Source organism: Mytilus trossulus, chromosome 2, assembly GCF_036588685.1.
Source record: "Mytilus trossulus isolate FHL-02 chromosome 2, PNRI_Mtr1.1.1.hap1, whole genome shotgun sequence".
Classification (NCBI taxonomy): domain Eukaryota; kingdom Metazoa; phylum Mollusca; class Bivalvia; order Mytilida; family Mytilidae; genus Mytilus; species Mytilus trossulus.
In genome coordinates this window covers 41,297,951-41,317,101 of record NC_086374.1, presented here as the reverse complement: position 1 = coordinate 41,317,101, position 19,151 = coordinate 41,297,951, and the positions used below count along the sequence as shown (strand labels likewise).

Sequence of the window (19,151 nt, the reverse complement as noted above, 5' to 3'; positions counted from 1 at the left end):
TGGAGACAGTTAGCTATTTTCGCTGAAAGCGAAACCATTTAGAAGGTGATCAAATAAAAAAAATACCAAAAAGTTTGCTTTTGTAAAGATGTTTGATATGAATGAGCCCGAGGCAGAATTTGGAATGCCACTACGAATATAGTAGTATGTGGGATAATGATTGTTTTAATTTCCAACAGGCCACCGACGAACCCTTCGTTCGATGTATTAAGTGTGAGTAATCAAGTAAGTGGACGTCTCGGATACATGATTGTTTTCACAAGTTAACATGAACAGATGTCATAAAAATATAAATGTGTGCAATATTGAACTATTCAATTCGAAACTAATGGAATATTGTAAACGATTGAAATCATCCGAAAAAATGCTACTTTCACAAAAATTAAGGCCATACAGCACATGACTGATAAATAAAGGCAACAGTAGTATACCGCTGTTCGAACTTCATAAATCGAGTTAGAAAAAAACAATTCCAGGTTTCAAACTAAAACTGAGGGAAACACATCAAATATAAGAGAAGAACTACGACACAACAGAAACACAACATTAAAATGTAACACACACAGAAACGAACTATGATATAACAATTGCCATTTTCCTTACTTTGTACAGGACATTTTAAAAATATATCGTGGGTTGAACTTGGTTATGTGGCATGCCAAACCTCCTGCGTTTATGGCAATGTTAAATATAACATTAGAATGACAACATCACATGATAGAAATACAATACAAATAAATGGAAGAACATATAGGATATAGGACAAAGAAACACACGAATAATAGCTAACAAAAGGTGCCAGGTTTAAAATTTATTAAACCAGACGCTCGTTCCGTCCACACAAGACTCCCGGAGTTACAAATTGACGTATAGACCGGCGTGTACCAAACGTACAGAGCATATGCAGCATACTAATGTTCATTCAGGTTATACATACGCTACAGGCGCGTTTAACGCGCTACAGATAAGTTTGAGACACGACGGTTTAGGGCACGTTATATACGCTTCGAGATCGTTCGATTTAACTAAAACGTATGCGGGTGTGTTTGTAACAAATACCCAATAATAGAACGTCTAAGGTACGACAGAGACGCGTCTCAAATACATTCAAGAAACGTTTTTCCTTCGTAGTTTGCATTCCGTCTACGTTAGATAAACGTCACCATACGCAACCATTCGTTTCTTGGACGCCCACTTAACGCTTAGCGTATACCCAATACACGCTTAAAGCTCTTTTTACAGATATGATTGACAGGTTTAATGCATCCAAAATTACTAGCGTATTGGCAGCGTACATGATTTTTTAACACGCCCGGTGTGCGTCGCATCTATACAATGATGTGTGTCGCCTGTATAACCAGTGACGCTCTGATGAAAAAAGTTCGAAAGCCAAAATAAAAAAGAAGATACCAAGCTGAAGAACATTGAGGACCAAAAGCTGTGCCCAATACGGCTAGGGCTTTTTCCCTGGAATAAGAACATCCTTATTATTTAGTATAATTCATACTTTTGCAAACAGTATTTTTTTTTATAAAACGACAATACATAAAAAATTTAAATGATAAAACTGGTGACTAACTACAAATTAAAAACGGATAGATAAATATCCTAAACCAGCATATTCAAATTAACAGCCGCGTTATTCAAAACGATAAACGCACTTTAAGTGAAGTCACGTTTGAATTTCTAAAAACTACAAAATAAGATAGAATTAGAATAGAATTCAAGATTAGGTTTGTAATGTTGATAGAACATTTATTAGTAACAATGATAATTAATATCAAATTGTGGTAGTATCTGATGATTGATTTATGATCTAGCTTTGTCTGTATTTCTTCTAAATCAAACTATTAATCAAATATAATTTATATATCGTATCAATTTAGTAGAACCAGACTAAATGACTGGATGATTAATTGTCTTTTACATAACAAACGAATACAACAGAAAAATAAGATTTAGAACTACAAACGATAAGACATTTGACAAAATCCGATGAGAATATCAAAAATAACATCAAAACTAAATACATGAACTTCATGTTAAAAAAAGAACATCCAGAAAATAATTATCAAACATGGCACTATACTACCTGTTTTCACTGAAACTTGGCAATTTAGAAATAAGGCACCTGGTGAAAGTTTATGCACCTTATCCGACGAAATACCAATCGAAGATGATAACCATTTACCTGTTATATTGTAAAGCTGACAGTGATTTTAGAAAAATGCTATTTCGAATCAGTGAACATTGTCAGGAATTCTATAAACTTAAGAACATTTGTTAATTTGATGACACGAAGACTTAAATGAATAAATATATTATTCTGCAAAAGAAAAGAACTGCTTTACAAGTTATAGTTTCACATTTCCTAATTGAAAATATAAACATTGCGTTTAAAGTGACACCGACCATTTGTAATTTAAAATCAATTAATTATTGTATCATGAATATTATTTATACTACATAGTATGTCAATAATAACTGTTCAATATATAATATTCATAGATATTTTGTTTTGATTATTTATTTACCAACTGGTTCCAAGAATCAGGGAAACGTTTTGGTCCTGACTATTATAAAATATAGTTGTGTAGTCACAATACAGTTAAGGTTTAACTTTAATCTGGTATTTTTCCTTACCAGCTGGTGAAAAGCTTTTTAAGTCCTTTGTATATAAGTCATAGGATAAGATGGACACATTTTTCAATGTTGGACAACTTCTCTAAAAACAAAAGTACGATTGCCTATAATTGCTGACTTTGACTTCATTTGAACGATGGCAGAGAGTTGTCTCATTGGCAATCATACCAAATTTCCTTGTTTTTATACAGGCTATACACTAGTATTCCATTATCTGAATAATCGTTGGTAGTTCATCTAGGCTCATAATTATTTGCATTCTGTTGTGTTTTTATTTGCATTCAGTCAAGTATCGAGTTTTCCTTTAAACTAAACCAGCTTCAATAGCGGTCATCCAAGAAATTCTGCTACTGAAAGTAATCGCCAAGCAACAGCTGCAAAATAAACAAAATGTGCAAAAGTTTTGGCAATTAATGGTAACAACGTTTAGTACATCGGTCTTTAGTCCATATAAAAAAAAATCATTATAATCGCAGGTTCATTCACTTACATAATATTAAAATGTACCATATAGTACACTATGACCGATTTTATAATAATAATAGTTTTATACTACTTCAGCCAGAAGTTATCTAGAATCTTCCTAATTTCTAAGCCTCGTATATATCGTTACTATGTAAAATCAATACATCAAGTTTCAAAAAGTTTACATGTGTAATCGTGATGCCTTTTTGTGATATCCTGCTTTTAATAAGAATTATACAGCCACTTTACGAACACAGTTTTGTAAAAAAAAAATAGAAATTTATGGTAACGAAATCCCCGATTTAATAACCAGTTAAACATAAATTAAGTTCAATGAAATCTAAAGAGTCGCTACCAACTTCAGAATAATGAAATTCACGTTCCGCTATATAAGAGAAGTTCTTTGAAATTCACTGAATAATTCAATTCAAAGTTTGGTGAATATGATATATACCTATCTTTCTCAAGCATTTCAGGTGAAATAATGGAGCAATATCTGCTTCATAAATTGAATTACATCTAGAAATCAGCAGTGAAGACTGAATTATAACTACAATCAAATGGCTTGATTTCAATTGTTCGAATATATCGATTTGTTTACTGGAGAATATATCGATTGTACTTTGTAATTCTATTTTTAGTCTTGTTTCCGAATTCCATATTAGATTTTTATGTCAAATTGAACTTTTCGATTATTATGATTTTCAATAGTAAATTAAAGTCGCATTTACAATATAACAGCAGTAAAATAGACGACTACGCATGCGTCTTAACTACCATATACATGTGATATATAAAGATAGATTAAAGTCCACCACAAAAGGAATTGTTGCTTAAATGGACTGCCTAGTATTAGATCGAATAACAATAAAAACAAATACTTACAAATTACTGTTCCGTATGGTTTATAAGCTTGATATGTTTCTTTAATTGTGTCAAAATAGCTCTGATGAACCAAGTGGGGTGGAACAGGTACGCCATTTGAGAGTACAGGTACGCCATATGGGAGGACAGGTACGCCATAACCCGGGTTTGGTAAAAACATGCCAGGAGCTGGCATAAAGTCTGGTTCTAGGGGGAAACCAGTGTACACATCACCAAGTACAATCGATATTATTGAAATCAATGCAATGTATTTCAGACAATTGGACATCATACAACCTGCAACAAATATTTTTGCAAACTTTTATGTTCCTCAAATTTGAACACATATTTAAAAAGAGAAGCTACGTACTGCATTTAATCATCAATGAACACATATTTGCAAACACAACTTTAAAAAAAACGAGTGACCGGTGAAAATAATGATCTTCCAATTCTTGAACCATACAAACATCATAAACTTAGTCTTCTGTGAAAGAATCAATCATTTTTATCGAGTAAATTTCGTTTAATCGTCAATTTTATTTTCAATCGGTCAGTGTTGTTGTGAAAATATGGCAGGTAATTAAAGTTCGTGTTTTGAAGCCGAAGTTAAACGATTGTCACCTTTTTGTCAACAATGGACACAAAATCAACAAAAAAGCATGAAAGTTGGACACGTGTTTAACATATTAATTCAGATAATAGTTTATTTTAAGGACATCCATGCGTATTGTGATCACCTGATTTTTACGAGATGGGTCACACTGAGACCACTTTGCATACTTCTTCTAAATATGAATAAATTAAAGAATTTTCTTCAGAAAAAAAGTATATGTATCTTAGTTTTATAATGAAAACTATCCATTGAGTTATAATCAAAGAGCTGAATAGCTCTGAGGGGAAGACGGCCCTTGTTTCTATTTAATTATGTTTTTGGAAAGGGGGGGTATCTTTTGATAGTTTTCATATGAAGAATGAAAAAGAGAACAGCTAGAACATGTAGAAAGGTTGACAATATTGAAATCAATTGTCGTTTATGTAATTTCATTTCCAACAGATAATTATTTAGATTAAGAGTTTATTAAGAATTCTAGAAATGAAAAGGTTTACATCATGGGATCATGGGCTGTTAATGTAGCATTGTTATTAGTTTTCTTCTTAAAAAAAGGCTTTCCATTGGCCACAAACTATTTTGTGATCATGTATGTATGGTCACAACACTGTGATCATGTATGTATGGTCACAACACTGTGATCATGTATGTATGGTCACAACACTCAGTTTGACCTGAGATTTGATTCTTCAATGCAGGTCATGACCTGCATTTCCATAGTCACAGGTTGACAGGTATGTCACTGTGATCATGTATGTATGGTAACACTACATAGACCATTTTGGAATGGTAACACTACATCCACCATTCTGGAATGGTAACACTACATTGACCATTCTGGAATGGTAACTCTACATGGACCATTCTGGAATGGTAACTCTACATCGACCATTCTGGAATGGTAACACTGCATCGACCATTCTGGAATGGTAACACTACATGGACCATTCTGGAATGGTAACTCTACATCGACCATTCTGGAATGGTAACACTACATCGACCATTCTGGAATGGTAACACTACACGGACCATTCCAGAATGGTAACTCTACATCGACCATTCTGGAATGGTAACTCTACATGGACCATTCTGGAATGGTAACACTACTCCTACTTTTATGGAATGACAACTACATGTCGACCATTCTGGAATTATAACACTACATAAACCATGGTAACAGCACATTGACTTAGTTTAGGTTTCAATTTGGACCAATGGAAGAGATCTGCATCTTCTAAATCTAAACATTTTATTAAAGTTGATAGCTAATTATCTAAAACTCAACTGAATTCTGTCATTTCACAACAACTACAATATTTTTTGAAATCTTGATTGTGTACCACTGAACTGCAGGCTAGGGCCATTTTCCATTTTTTGTGACAGTTTTTTCTTTAGAAAGTGTGGACTGAAAAATCTATTCAGTTTTAAATTTCCATTATTAAAGTTCCGAGTTACAACTCTCATCACAGGGAAACATGTACTAATAAAAAAAACAATATGAGTGATGTAAACTGTGTGAAGCTATTTTCCAAATCTTAATTTTGAAATATTTGTAAATAATAAATATGTTTAAACTACAAAATGAAATTTTTTTTTAATTTTTTTTTTAACCATCACAATGATTATGTAGGTACACAAAAATTTAGTTTTAATTGAAGACTACTAATCCAATGAAAAGTCACATTTGAAGTGTTTAAATACATTAACTTTTATTTTAGTGGATAATTACTCATCAATTGAGGTGCTCCTGAATTGGAGGAAGATTCCCAGAATTTTTACAGAAAAAAGTGGTCTCACTAATTAGTGACAAGAAGAATTTTAGCAACAAGAAGCGACAAAAGGAATATTTTTTTCTTGTCGCTTAATAGTCTTCTTGACGCTTCTTGTCGCTTTTTGACGCTTCTTGTCTCTGATTAGTGAGACCCGAAAAAAGTAATAAAATCGTTTCTTTCCCCTGTCTCATGTAACCCCACGATCTTTGTTTATTTTGAAAGTTGTTGACCTACAAATAAAAGTATTGTATGTTGATGTTTAAATCATCTACAGTAAACAATATTATATAGATATAGGAAGATGTGGTGTGAGTGCCAATGAGACAACTCTCCATCCAAATAACAATTTAAAAATTAAACCATTATAGGTTAAAGTACGGTTGTTTAGATTTAACAAATACAAATTTGTAATTAGTGCACGATCTCTAAGAATGATTTAAATAACCAGTGAACTGGTGAAGGATATCCCTGCTTCTTCCAAGAACGACGTCACTATAAAATACAATGTAGGTTGGATATATTTAGAATATCTCGTCATACTTATTTTTCCGGATTGTAAAATAAACGTAAATAGTGTAAAGGAGAGTTCAAGATACGATAATTTCGTGAGAAACAGAAGGGAAATGTGTAAAAAAGGTTTAAAGTCAAGCTATTCATTTCTGGATCTTCTTCTCTTCAATCTAAGTAAGATTTATTGGGGGGTTTCCACACTATAACATGTATAAAAACAAAATGAATGATGTGAGGGAGTGTCACTCTGGTCAACCCCATAGGGGATTGACGGCTTGCAGCCGTCTTTCCCAAAAAAAAACATGTGCATTATTTTTTAGATTTGAGGTTTCTTATGACTTTAATATTTTTTCTGGAAAAAAATGATGCAGAGTCTGCTAATTTGACTGTAGATAAAATAAATATGAGTGATGAAACGTCAATGAGACAGAAACCGAACGACACACAAAACTGTAAAAGGTCAAAATACGGCCTTCAAAAGAAGACAATTCACCAAACCTTGAATTGTTCAGTCTAAAATGTAAGGAATAAGATTAATATGGACTTTTTAACTGCTACAATCAATTCTACAAAATATTCCTCTTCATAATTTTAATACATAAACCACTAAATGCATATATGCACGACACTTTTAAGCTTGTAGTAAACTGAAAACCAACAAGACAAAAACCAACATATACACTATGTGCAATTATTGAACAACATCAGAATAGCGACTACCTTTATCAATTGCTCTATTAAAACTAAAACGGAAACTTTTCAAATGCCTAGGTTCCTTAACTTTTCATATTTTAATATTACATTCTTATTAAGAACCCTTGGGTAGAATATTACTTCTTGAAAGCAATCATGCTTATATGTGTGAAAAGTCTTGGATTACTTATAAGGTCTCATAATAGATATGTTACACTGAATTTGTAAAATCAGTGATTTTGTAGAATCCTTAGAAATTTCAGGAATAATGTAGAATCACTGGTCAATTTAGGTATAATATAAAATCACTAAAACTTTCAGGGATTATGTATAATAACTAAAGTGATGAAATAGTTGTATTTATAAAGAAATGAACAAATTACAGTTAAATAATTTAATTCTAAAACAATCATATTAAACATCATTTTAAACATAAGTTGTAAAATGCTAAGCACGATATAAAAATGATAACATAATTACATTAAAATGTAAGAAACAATATACTTAAATATTAAGCGCAATAATTAAATTAAAATGTTAAGAACAATATTTCAAAACCAAACAGCTCAAAATGAATATTAAAAGTGAGAAACATGACAATCAATAGTGTCAGATTGAGGAAACAAGCATACACTTCAAAAGTAATAGACAACTTTCGAGTTCGATGCATTTCTGTAAAAAAACTCTGGTTTTAGTGAACATCATCTCTGCGTTTAGGGGCATCGTCACTTCTATTCCAATGTTGAGCGAGTGGTTGGAACATTATAATACTATACTATATTGCATGACTTATTCGGCCAACTAAATTCTCATAATTGCCATAAGCACTGCTGTCATTAGGGAATTCTGCTTAAGTACCTACGAAACAAAAATTATTTATAGTTTATCGTGCACAATGACGATCACTTAGACGCTTGATGAACGTTGATAGTGCAGCGATACAGGCGACCCCCTCTATCTGGTATATGACGTCATAAAGGCGCGCCAAATTGACGAGTTTTTTCCGGTGACGGATGACCTTGAAAGTGGTCTATTGCATTACGATGATGTATGGAGCACTACTGGTGTCAAATAATGGTGGTCTGGGTACGGCCGTAATATTACGGCTTCCGCATGACAAGGATTAATGATGACTGTCGTTCACTTTTGGTGAATAGATTATTTCACAAGACCTTTGCTAGTAGTAAAAATTGGAGGCTCCGTGCATTCTTACAGTTAATTTAGATTTTATTTTAAACTATATTATCGGTCGCTCTATTTTCAACTTGTTTTAACACAACAATGGCATGAAAAATTAATTCCATATTTTGTTAAAATTTAGTGTGCAAAAATCTAAGCAGTATTTTAATTCGTTCAAAAATCTGTAATATTTTGTTTTGTATCTGTATATAAAAAAACTTACCTGACTTATACAGTGTCCTGTATTAAATGATCAATCTTTTATCAACCTTCCGCATGTCTTGTTACATATGGATTTGGATAATTATAGTCGTTGTATGAAGTAATGATCAATAATAATATACAAAACATACATCAAGGGGAATTAAGTAAAAGAAATATAGTGATTTTGAAAAATTATTATCTTTTATTTTATAGTAATGATTATAATAATCTGTATTTCACAATTCTTCTCTGTAAGTGTCTATAATTAGTTATCAAAGGTACCAAGATTATAAATCAGTACGCCAGACGCGCTTTTCGTCTACATGAGACTCATCAGTGACGCTCATATTAAAATATTTAAACAAGTATACATTGATAACAAGGTCCAAACCTAGGATTGAACTGGATAAAAACCGCAATTTTCATACGTGGGCTCAAAACAAATCTCTTGGAAATGGGGTAAATACACCACAAAAACATTTTTAAAAGTAAAAAAAAAAGTATATTTTAACAAAACGCATTTGACTATCAGGTCGAACAACAGATGAACTTAAACTCTGCTGACTGTCATTGTCGATTGCTAAATAAACGGACCATCAGATGTAACAAAATGAATATTAACAATTAATTTAATACCAAACAAAAAACAATAAACTTACGGACATTTTCCGCAAACATGATGTGCAAATATTTCTTTATTTTACTTTCCACAATTAATGTCTCTTCAGTGATTTTAGGGATCGAAATAGTGTTTGGAAGGCCATATAATTCATTTCTATTTAGTATAGATTCTTGAATTTTGAAATGTCGAAGTATAATACAAACTCAACCGGGAAAATATTAACAAGTCTTAACTGAAAACAACATCCAACCATATAGATGCGTTGGGTACACATCGCAATTTTTATACGTGTACATGTAAAATAAATCTCTTGGTAGAGGGGTCTTTACAGAACAAATCACAATTTATAAAGGACCAAAACAAGGGATAAATTATATTTCAATAAAATGCATTTCACTAGCGGGCTGAAAAGACATGTTCTTAAATCCTGTTGATTGCCATTGGCGTTTGCCAAATAAAAGGATGACCAGATGTAACAAAACGTATCTTATTATTCATTTATTGCCAAAGAGAAAGCAATAAACTTGCGGAAAAGATGACATATCACAAAGACAAGGTGCAAAAATTTGTACACCATATTCTGTTTTCGGCAATTAATATCTCTTAAGAGATTTTAGGAATCGAGTAAATATTTGGAAGGTTATATAAGTTACCTTAATTTATGATAGGCTCTCGAATTTTGAAAGCGTCAAAATAGAATGAACGGATCATATAAACCGGAGTCAAATATAGGTAATACAAGCCCCCCCCCCCCCCCCCAAAAAAAAAAGTCTAAATTGAAAACAATGTTTAAACCTATGATTGCGTTTGAATCAACCCACATTTCAACAATAAATAACGAATCTCGAAGCGCATGGACGTTTACTATACGGACTTCATTAACAGGGATGTGAAAACAATCAGATTCGAGGACAAACTATCGGTTTAAATTGTGTTTTTTTTTTTTAAGACTTGAAATACATTTATTGAAAATCACCTGATTACATTTTCCTTGTATAACTCAGGAAAGAATACACAAGGGGCCCTGTGTTTACAATGATCCAACGTCCAGGGATAAACGGTGGACTCTATCATAAAAAAAATAATCTATTTAATATTTTTTTCCATACATAAGTTATACATTCATATTAATTACACAGATTGAGTTTGCGTATAAAATGTTCACAATATTCTACAGTAAATAAAATACATTAATAAAAGTCCCCCAAAACACACTACAATCTACACAATAATTTACCTTTACTTATATAATTGGCATTTAATTTTTTGTACTTTTAACACCTGGATTACATTGTTATGTGTCGGTCAGTGGTTTTATAGGTCACATGCTCGACCTTGTAAATGCGTGTACTGTATATTTCTATCGTTGGATGTATTATGTTCTAAAAAGGAAAAAAATTAATATTTGTTACTACAATTTAATATTTTGACGTTACCAATTCGTCGTTGACCAATACGATCTACTAAGTTGAATGACAGTTGGTGCTCAGTTTGCTGTAGATGTATACAAAATCGACGCATACAGTCTCGCTCTTTTTTGAGTTTATTCTAATTCCTTATTTATTTCCTTTGATTTGTTTCTCTTATTTATGGATATGATAGATTTACACATTTGTTAAATTCCTGTGCGTTCTTTTAAGTTCACGGTTTTTGGATTTTCTTAAATGATACCTGGCAACTTTTGAAAATGGCCATGGGGATTTTGTGAGCGACACCATTGTTAAGGGTAAAATTAATTCGCGGTAGTTTTTCGTGTGCTGATTTTGCGCAAAGATGGCGGAGTATGCTGTTATAACCTTTCTTTTTTTAATTTTTTTTTAATATTGTACTGTTTTGATTGTGATAAACACCAGTAAAATTTCTTGATTTTTGTCTGATGTAAAGAAATGAAAATAATAATGATTTTAATAATGTAATAAGAAAAAACATATATTATAAACATCAATATCACAAGTTACAATGTCAAATATAAACTATACACCACATTTTCCTATATCTATATAATATGTAATTATTATTAAAAGTACATGCATACATGCAGCACTACAGTTAAAAAAGTTATCAAAAGTACCAGGCTTATAATTCAATACGCCAGACGCGCGTTTCGTCTACATAAGACTCATCAGTGACGCTCAGTTCAAAATAGTTTTAAAGCCAAAGAAAAAAAAAGTTAAAGAGCGTCGAGGACCCAATAAATTTGTGCCAAATACGTCTGAGGTAATATGTGTCTGGGATAAGAAAATCCTTAGTATTTCGAAAAAAATCATACTTTCGTAAACAGGAAATTTATATGAATTACCATATAATTGATATTCATGTCAACACCGTAGTGCTGACTACTGGGCTGGTGATACCCTCGAGGACGAAACGTCCAACAGCAATGGTACCGATCCAGTTGTGTTATTAGTTATTAAAGTTACCAGGCTTATAATTTAATATGCCAGACGCGCGTTTCGTCTACATAAGACTCATAAGTGGCGTTCAGATCAAAAAATGTATAATGCCAAATAAGTACAAAGTTGAAGAGCATCGAGGACCCAAAATTCCAAAAAGTTGTGCCAAATACGACTAAGGGAAATCTATTTCTGGTATAAAAAAATCCTTAGTATTTCGAAAAATTCATACTTTTGTAAATAAAATACAAAATGCTGCATAAGTAACCTGAATCAAAGTATGTTTTCACATAAAAATCACCATATGCACTATATCAAAATCAAACAGTGTTTGGAAATCTGTATAATTTCAATTATCTCAAAGACATGGAAGTATTTGACATTCATTTTCACTGGATGTTATACAGATGTTTGATACTTTCTGTACATTATTATCGTCTCTGAGATAATTGCAGAAAACTGAACAAGTCAACATGTACCTGAAAAGGAAACATAAATATAATTAGTATATGATATCATCAAATGTATGATTCAATGTTTAAAAAACCTTCAATACAAATGTAAACAATTTTCTAGATTATAGTTGATAGGAATTGAAAAAGTGATCATTTAAGTAATTACTTAAAAAAAGAGAAACGCCGAAACAATTTTAAAACAAATGAATGGGAAAAAATGTTCCTATGGTACAAAATACTGAAGATAGTGGATCCAGTAAAGACTGAATTGTAGACAGAATTTATGAACCTATGACACGACTTTTAGAACAGGTATATTGTGAGCTATTGTACATTAAAATGTTTTACATATCTCGTAGCTAGTGCCCCTTTAAGGTTGCGCACTTATCTATACTTTGCATGGATAAAATAATTTGACGGTGGTAAAACAAAAAGCGCGAGTATATGTGCATTTAGCAATGGAGGATAATAGACAGTTAGATAATTGACATAATGTCAAATTCTATACATAGTTATACTAAATCTAACATCGACAATAACAAGACTGATCTTGACGGAGATCAAAATTTATACTTTTCTTCTACAATAGCGTTTAAGAAACAATTAAATTCTTTGTCTATAAAACTCAATCATAAGACAAAACCTGAAAATACGATCTAGAAATATGTAAATAAAGATCTTAATTTGCGGTAAAATGACGAGAGTAACGTTTTTACTTGTTATCTTATATTCTATTTCTATTGTGATATTTCCCGCTGTGTGTTCTTGTTATTTCACATTGTTTGATAGTTGGTTTTAATTAAGCCATTTTCTTTGAATAATATAGTAATGATTTAATTAAGACGAATGTCATGACAATCATATCATATTACCAGTTCAAGATTTCCATAATTGTTTTTGTCCGAATATTACCTTTATCAGTCCGACATTCTAATGGATTAACCTATATGATTCCCCATCCTGTAATCAGTGGCCAGAACTGATATAAATAAACTGTAAATATAAATTAATAAGACAACTATTATTATCACCCCTAGTTTTGGGTGGGGTTCGTGTTGTTTATTCTTTAGTTGTTTTATCTTGTGTCATGTGTACTATTGTTTTTCTGTTTGTCGTTTTCATTTTTTAGCCATGGCGTTGTCAGTGTTTTTTTAGATTTATGAATTTGACTGTCCCTTTGGTATCTTTCGTCCCTCTTTTATATAAAATTTTCATTCGAATTTATAAAAAAAAAAAGGTCACATAAAATAGATATTTGTTGTATTGACCAACTAAGCAAGCCTCTGAGACCATCATTATAGAACATTTTAAATTATAAAGAAAAAAAATATCGAGTACCTATCTAAATGTAGGTTTATTTTGTAAAATATTATTGTCTATAATTCAATCTTTGTGTACTATGATCACGTTTCAATAAGCTGTTACAAAAAACGACCAGCAAAATAAAAGATTTGTAAAGTTAGTACTCACATCCAACCTGTTTAACTGTCTTGAGAAATTTTTCATATTTAGGTGGATCAGGCTTGTAGTTGTCACGATAGTTTTGGTATTCTATCCCGCCTTGTTGGTTGGGTTGATGCCTTTGGTTCAAGTACTGATCAGGTTGTTGATGATAACCATTTTGAGACATGGTTTGTAGTTGATTAGTAAATTGAGGAAATTGCTGTTGGATTTGTTGCATTTGTTCAGAAGTCATATCTAAATTTGGTAGTTGATTTTTCATTGAATGAAGTTGTTGAAGTAAAATATTTTGTTGTTGGTCGAAATCTGATTGATGAGAATTTTGACTGACGTAACCAAGAGTGTTTGGATACTGGTGATTAGGGTTACTTAGACGTGCTTCCGGTTGTGACACATACTGAGTCTGTTCATTGAAATTCTGGTCTTGTATCACATAGGCATCAATTGACCCATAACTAGCAAGAGCTAGTGTTACTGTCCATAGTATCAGATGGTTCACTGTCTTCCTATTGAAAATATTATACATCTGTATAAATACCCAATATATAACCAAGTTAATCAATATTGACATAGTTTTACCAGAATAGTATAATTAGTTCAAATTATGCTGAAATTTGATACCAAACGTTATATGCTGCATAAGTTGTGTCATTAGAATTTTTCATGGAAAACTAAAAGTAAAGATTTATGATAAACAAAAAATCTTGTTATCTTTCAAACCGTCTTATTATTTCAATGTGTGTGTTTTTGTTTGATTGTTTGTTTTCTTGTTTATACGCTTTATCTTATTTCTATTTTATAGTTTTTTAATGTGGTTTTTTTTTTGGAGGGGGGGGGGGGGGTTAGACCATATCCTTCACACATGAGTGTCTGATGTTCGCGTAATTGTTTGGTTGTATTTTGTGGTTTTTAGTCATCGTTTGTGTTCGGGTGGTCCTTGCACTTTTTTTTATTATTGAATCTCCATTTATGTACGTTTAGTTTATCCACTGGTGTTATAGATATATTTTTCAAAACTCGGGGCAATATTGACCTTGTTACATAGCTTGTATAGTACCGATCTGTTTTTATTATTGTATTTTGCCCTTAAGATCGCTTTTTTGTTCTTTTCGTTCAGTTGACATACAGCTATTTTCATTCATATGTACACCTTTTTGAGATTCTATTCACCATGTTCAATTCATAGTAGCACATAATCTGACATGATCATTTAAATCTAGGTCTACAAATGAACGATCAATTAACGACTAACAAGATGTTTAATTAAATATAGGTTATGAGATACTGGCCAAATGACCAAACCTAAAGGGCATACGATACAGTTTTGGTCCTATATTGAAATATTGCTGACAATTTGCATATACGCTTTTTTTGCCTGATTAAATCAAATATGTATTAAAAAAATACCTTCATTTGCTACCTTTTGAGTAAAATGAGGTCGAATCTAATATACTTGCTCAAAATTTTGATTTAAGGACGTATATTTTTTTTCGACAGAAATACATATCTTTCTTGTTTTTAAAGCTGGATTTGTTTTGTTAATTTAAAGGATGTACTTAGGTGAGGTTTTGGAATTTGTGTCAAATATTCGGACTCCTTGGTGATTTTCCATTCAATACAATGTAAAAATATTTTGCCCCATAACACCCATTTATTTTTTTCATATAAGACTGAATAGCTCATGAAAGGTCATTTACCAAAATTTTAGAAGATTCTTAATATTTTTTCTTTTGTTTTGAGACCTAATGACACCAAGGCAAATATAAGGTAAAAATCCGAGTCAGCCTTTTCCCGCCATATTTTAAATCTCAAATAAAGGAGGTCCATGACCTATCAATATTTTCACCTAACCTCACCTAAGTACATCCTTAAGTAGAAGAAAAAAAATATTGTTTTGCTGTATATTTATCAAATATAAAAAAGTTGCACTATTGACGTTTTCATGAAAATTGGCATACATAATCTTCTAACGCAATCAAACTAAATGGCATTTCAAAAAAGGGTTCCATGAACTCCTTTTCAAGTTAGTAAGTTTGAATGATAAAAATCGATAAGTCATAGTTTGACGTCACGAAAATAACTATTTAAGTTAGCCACGACATTACCTCCCTTGTAAATGTATCGTATACCCTTATCAAAGAGATACTATCTACGAAATATAACAAAAACATAAAACATGATTTTTTTTAAAAGTGAAATAAAAATTCGCTATTTGCAGCAAGTTTAATTCAGTTTTGTCAAAATAAGCAAAGAAACAGCGCTTATGAAGTATGCACTTGCAAGTGAATAATTCGACCTCATAACAAATCCGCATTCATTTAAACTTTAATTTAACCTCTAATCTAGAGATAAGTTACGCACGAACTAGTCGTGATCAGCTAATAACAACAAAAGAATGTCAACATTGATATTGGAGCAAGAATAAATCATTTCTGATTAATTTTACAAAAACTCATTCTAATACCGGTAAAAAGATAATTAGCATAGTGATGTTACCTAAAATATGAAATCAAACAGACAATGTCATATAAACTTTCGATTGCACGAGTTCGCCATCTATTCATATATTTGTACATGTTTATATCGGACTATATAAGCTTGGTGCCCCTTTTTCTTACAATTTTACACTGTTTATTGATTCGTTGAAACTTGGTTTGGAACTATTTTTATGTTTATGTTGGGTGATATTAGTCTGATATTTTGAATCCCTTGTCTTTTTGTTATTTGGTTTAAAGTTATGTACTGGCTTAAAGAGTCGGGTTCGTCCAAAAAATGAGACAGATAAAACTAAAGGGACATAGAAAAATCACAAATCAAATAAAAAGTAAAATACCATGGCAATAATAAAACCAAAGCCTGTAATAGAAGAAGTTGTTGGTTGATGTCTGTCGTGTTTTTTTTTAGGAAAAAATGTTAGTTTTTAAAAATTATTCCTGATATTGTAACTCTAGTAATAGCTTTTGTATGGGTTTGGATAAATGTTTGTGGATATGAAATACGTGTGGATATTCACATCCCTAATGTTTATTTGGTAAATAGATGTTTCATAAGCCATTATGAAAATCTCCTGGCTATTATGTAAAGGTCAGATGATATTTGTCAGTATTTTTCGTTAGATCGGCTCAGAATGATCCTATGCAACAAATGTAGATGACCTAGACCTATGTTAACTGGCAACCTGACGCAATTCCGAAATCTTAAAAAAGCTATCAATGAAATACAAGTACGAAAATGAGAACCCTGCCAGAAAAAAAAACATTACTTTTGTACGCTCCCAATCATTTGGGTTTTTTTTTTTTACATCATACAAAGTTGACGACTTACATATAGCACCATCAAAACAGACCAAATCACGAAAACTTAATGTTTACTAGTGATCCATTATATGTCAACCCTTAAGAAAATTTGAATTATTTTTTTCTGGAAAATTGCAATAACTGCTGACAGTTAGAGCAATGTAAAAAAATTTGATATTCAAAAATAAGATGTATGTAGGATAAAAACATACACTTTCAGTATAAAAAGATGGTGTTTTAGTACTGGAATACATTTCAGGTGGTATGGGTGTCTTTCGCCATCTTGGATTGTAAAAAACAGAGAATCTAAGGTCCCGATTTTCTATCAAACTACCAAATTAGATGCAGGAATGCAGATAACAAATGTGAATTTACATTTAAAAGAACTTTATTAGATTATATCTTATAAGTATGAATATGTTTTACAAGTGTTGATTATTTCTGCTTGATTTTCAATATTTTTGAATAAGCATTTAAAGGGAAGGTAACTCTAAAGTTGTGCATTTTCTGAAGGAATCTACTTGAAATTTTGCTATTTGGTATTTAAGCTGGAAAAAATAAACGCACGGTGACCCTATCTTTTCTTTTGATATTCTCAAATTATTTCTTAAAAAATATCTTCTCGTATTTTATTTTACAATTCTTTCATTTAGTAATTAGCTTTTATTCACATAATAGAGCTTTTTCCTGTATAATCCATACAAAATTTGTCATTTTGTCACGACCTGTAGCTTAGGAAATGCACGGTGACCTATCATTTTTATGATAGACCTATCATTTTGTTTTTATATTTTGAACATATATCAATAGATACTACGTTTTGGCAAAGTTTGCCCAAATTCTATCATTTTTAATTTAGACTCCCATACCACCTTAATGTCAGAAAATGATTGGTAGTGTTTGATATGGTATTATATATAGGTTAGGTACATGTGGAGATAGAAAGTAAGATTGTAGAATTTATTTAAATATATCGCTTTGTATCAGTTCTTATAGCAGCCATTTCTTTTATTTTTAATAAAAAGCAAAGAAATAAAAAATAACATTGATTTTTTTATGTTTTGTTACAAATCTGAAAACGATAACAAGTTGATACCTAGACCCTGACATTATTAAAGAATTTAAGACATCGACATAATTAAAGAATTTTAGACACCGACATTATTAAAGAATTTAAGACATCGAGATAATTAAAAGAATTTTAAACACCGATTATATTTAAGGAATTATATACCTAAGAAACCGACAATATTCAAAGAAATTTATACCTAGATACTGGCTAAAATTTTAAGTTTAGGGTTCCCCAGTTACGTCAGATCCAATTTAATAGAAATTCATCGAGTTGAAACCTATGCATACGGTCCTTATAACAGCTCAACATAGAGAAATAATAATAAAGTTTATTTTTTCTCTCTAAAATTTGAAAATAATACATTTTTTATATATATCATTTTTTTTTATATTTGGCCATACTAAAAGCTTGAAAATGCATGTACAATAAATAGGAGATTTCATAGACGGTTGTAAATAAATGATTTAAAATTATCATATTACACAAATTTGTAGTTAATCAGTATTGTTATATGCTGTCGAGCAGTCCTGTAAATTATAAAAATCACAAGAACTTACTGAAATACTCCAATATTTAATTTTGTTACAAAATAAAACAAGAAATTTATAAAGAAATCAAAATATAAATAAAATATATAAAAGTGTTAATTTCTCACCTTTGTGGACACGACATCCTACATTTACCAAAGGCCAAATATAACACTAGATCTGAATAAAATACCATGTCCTGTGGACATTTCACCTCATGGTGTTACGTGTGTATTGAGGGGTATTCATAATGTCTGGATATGTTTTACATCAAAGGAATTACATCTTGTTGCACTATTTTGGGACGCAATAACACAAACCAGAAAATAATTTCATTTTTGAGTTCTAAATTTGAACTCGTTCATTTATTCCCAGTATAAAA

At 31.2% G+C, this 19,151-nt stretch overlaps 1 protein-coding gene and 1 long non-coding RNA gene across 2 annotated transcripts; both read right to left on the bottom strand.

The window, feature by feature from the left end:
* Positions 1-1,679: 1,679 nt before the first annotated feature.
* LOC134705134 (uncharacterized) lies at positions 1,680-9,492 on the bottom strand. Its single transcript, XR_010105489.1, has 3 exons — positions 8,963-9,492; positions 3,994-4,269; positions 1,680-3,017 (listed from the first exon to the last, which is right to left on the bottom strand). It is a non-coding gene; the product is annotated as an uncharacterized LOC134705134 (long non-coding RNA).
* A 1,870-nt stretch (positions 9,493-11,362) lies between these two features.
* Positions 11,363-19,009, bottom strand: LOC134707262 (uncharacterized). Its single transcript, XM_063566880.1, has 4 exons — positions 18,898-19,009; positions 13,884-14,380; positions 13,326-13,406; positions 11,363-12,437 (listed from the first exon to the last, which is right to left on the bottom strand). The coding sequence occupies exons 1-3, from the start codon at positions 18,963-18,965 to the stop codon at positions 13,357-13,359; spliced, it is 615 nt and encodes a 204-aa protein (XP_063422950.1). The 5' UTR covers positions 18,966-19,009; the 3' UTR covers positions 11,363-12,437; positions 13,326-13,356.
* Between the last annotated feature and the right edge of the window lie 142 nt (positions 19,010-19,151).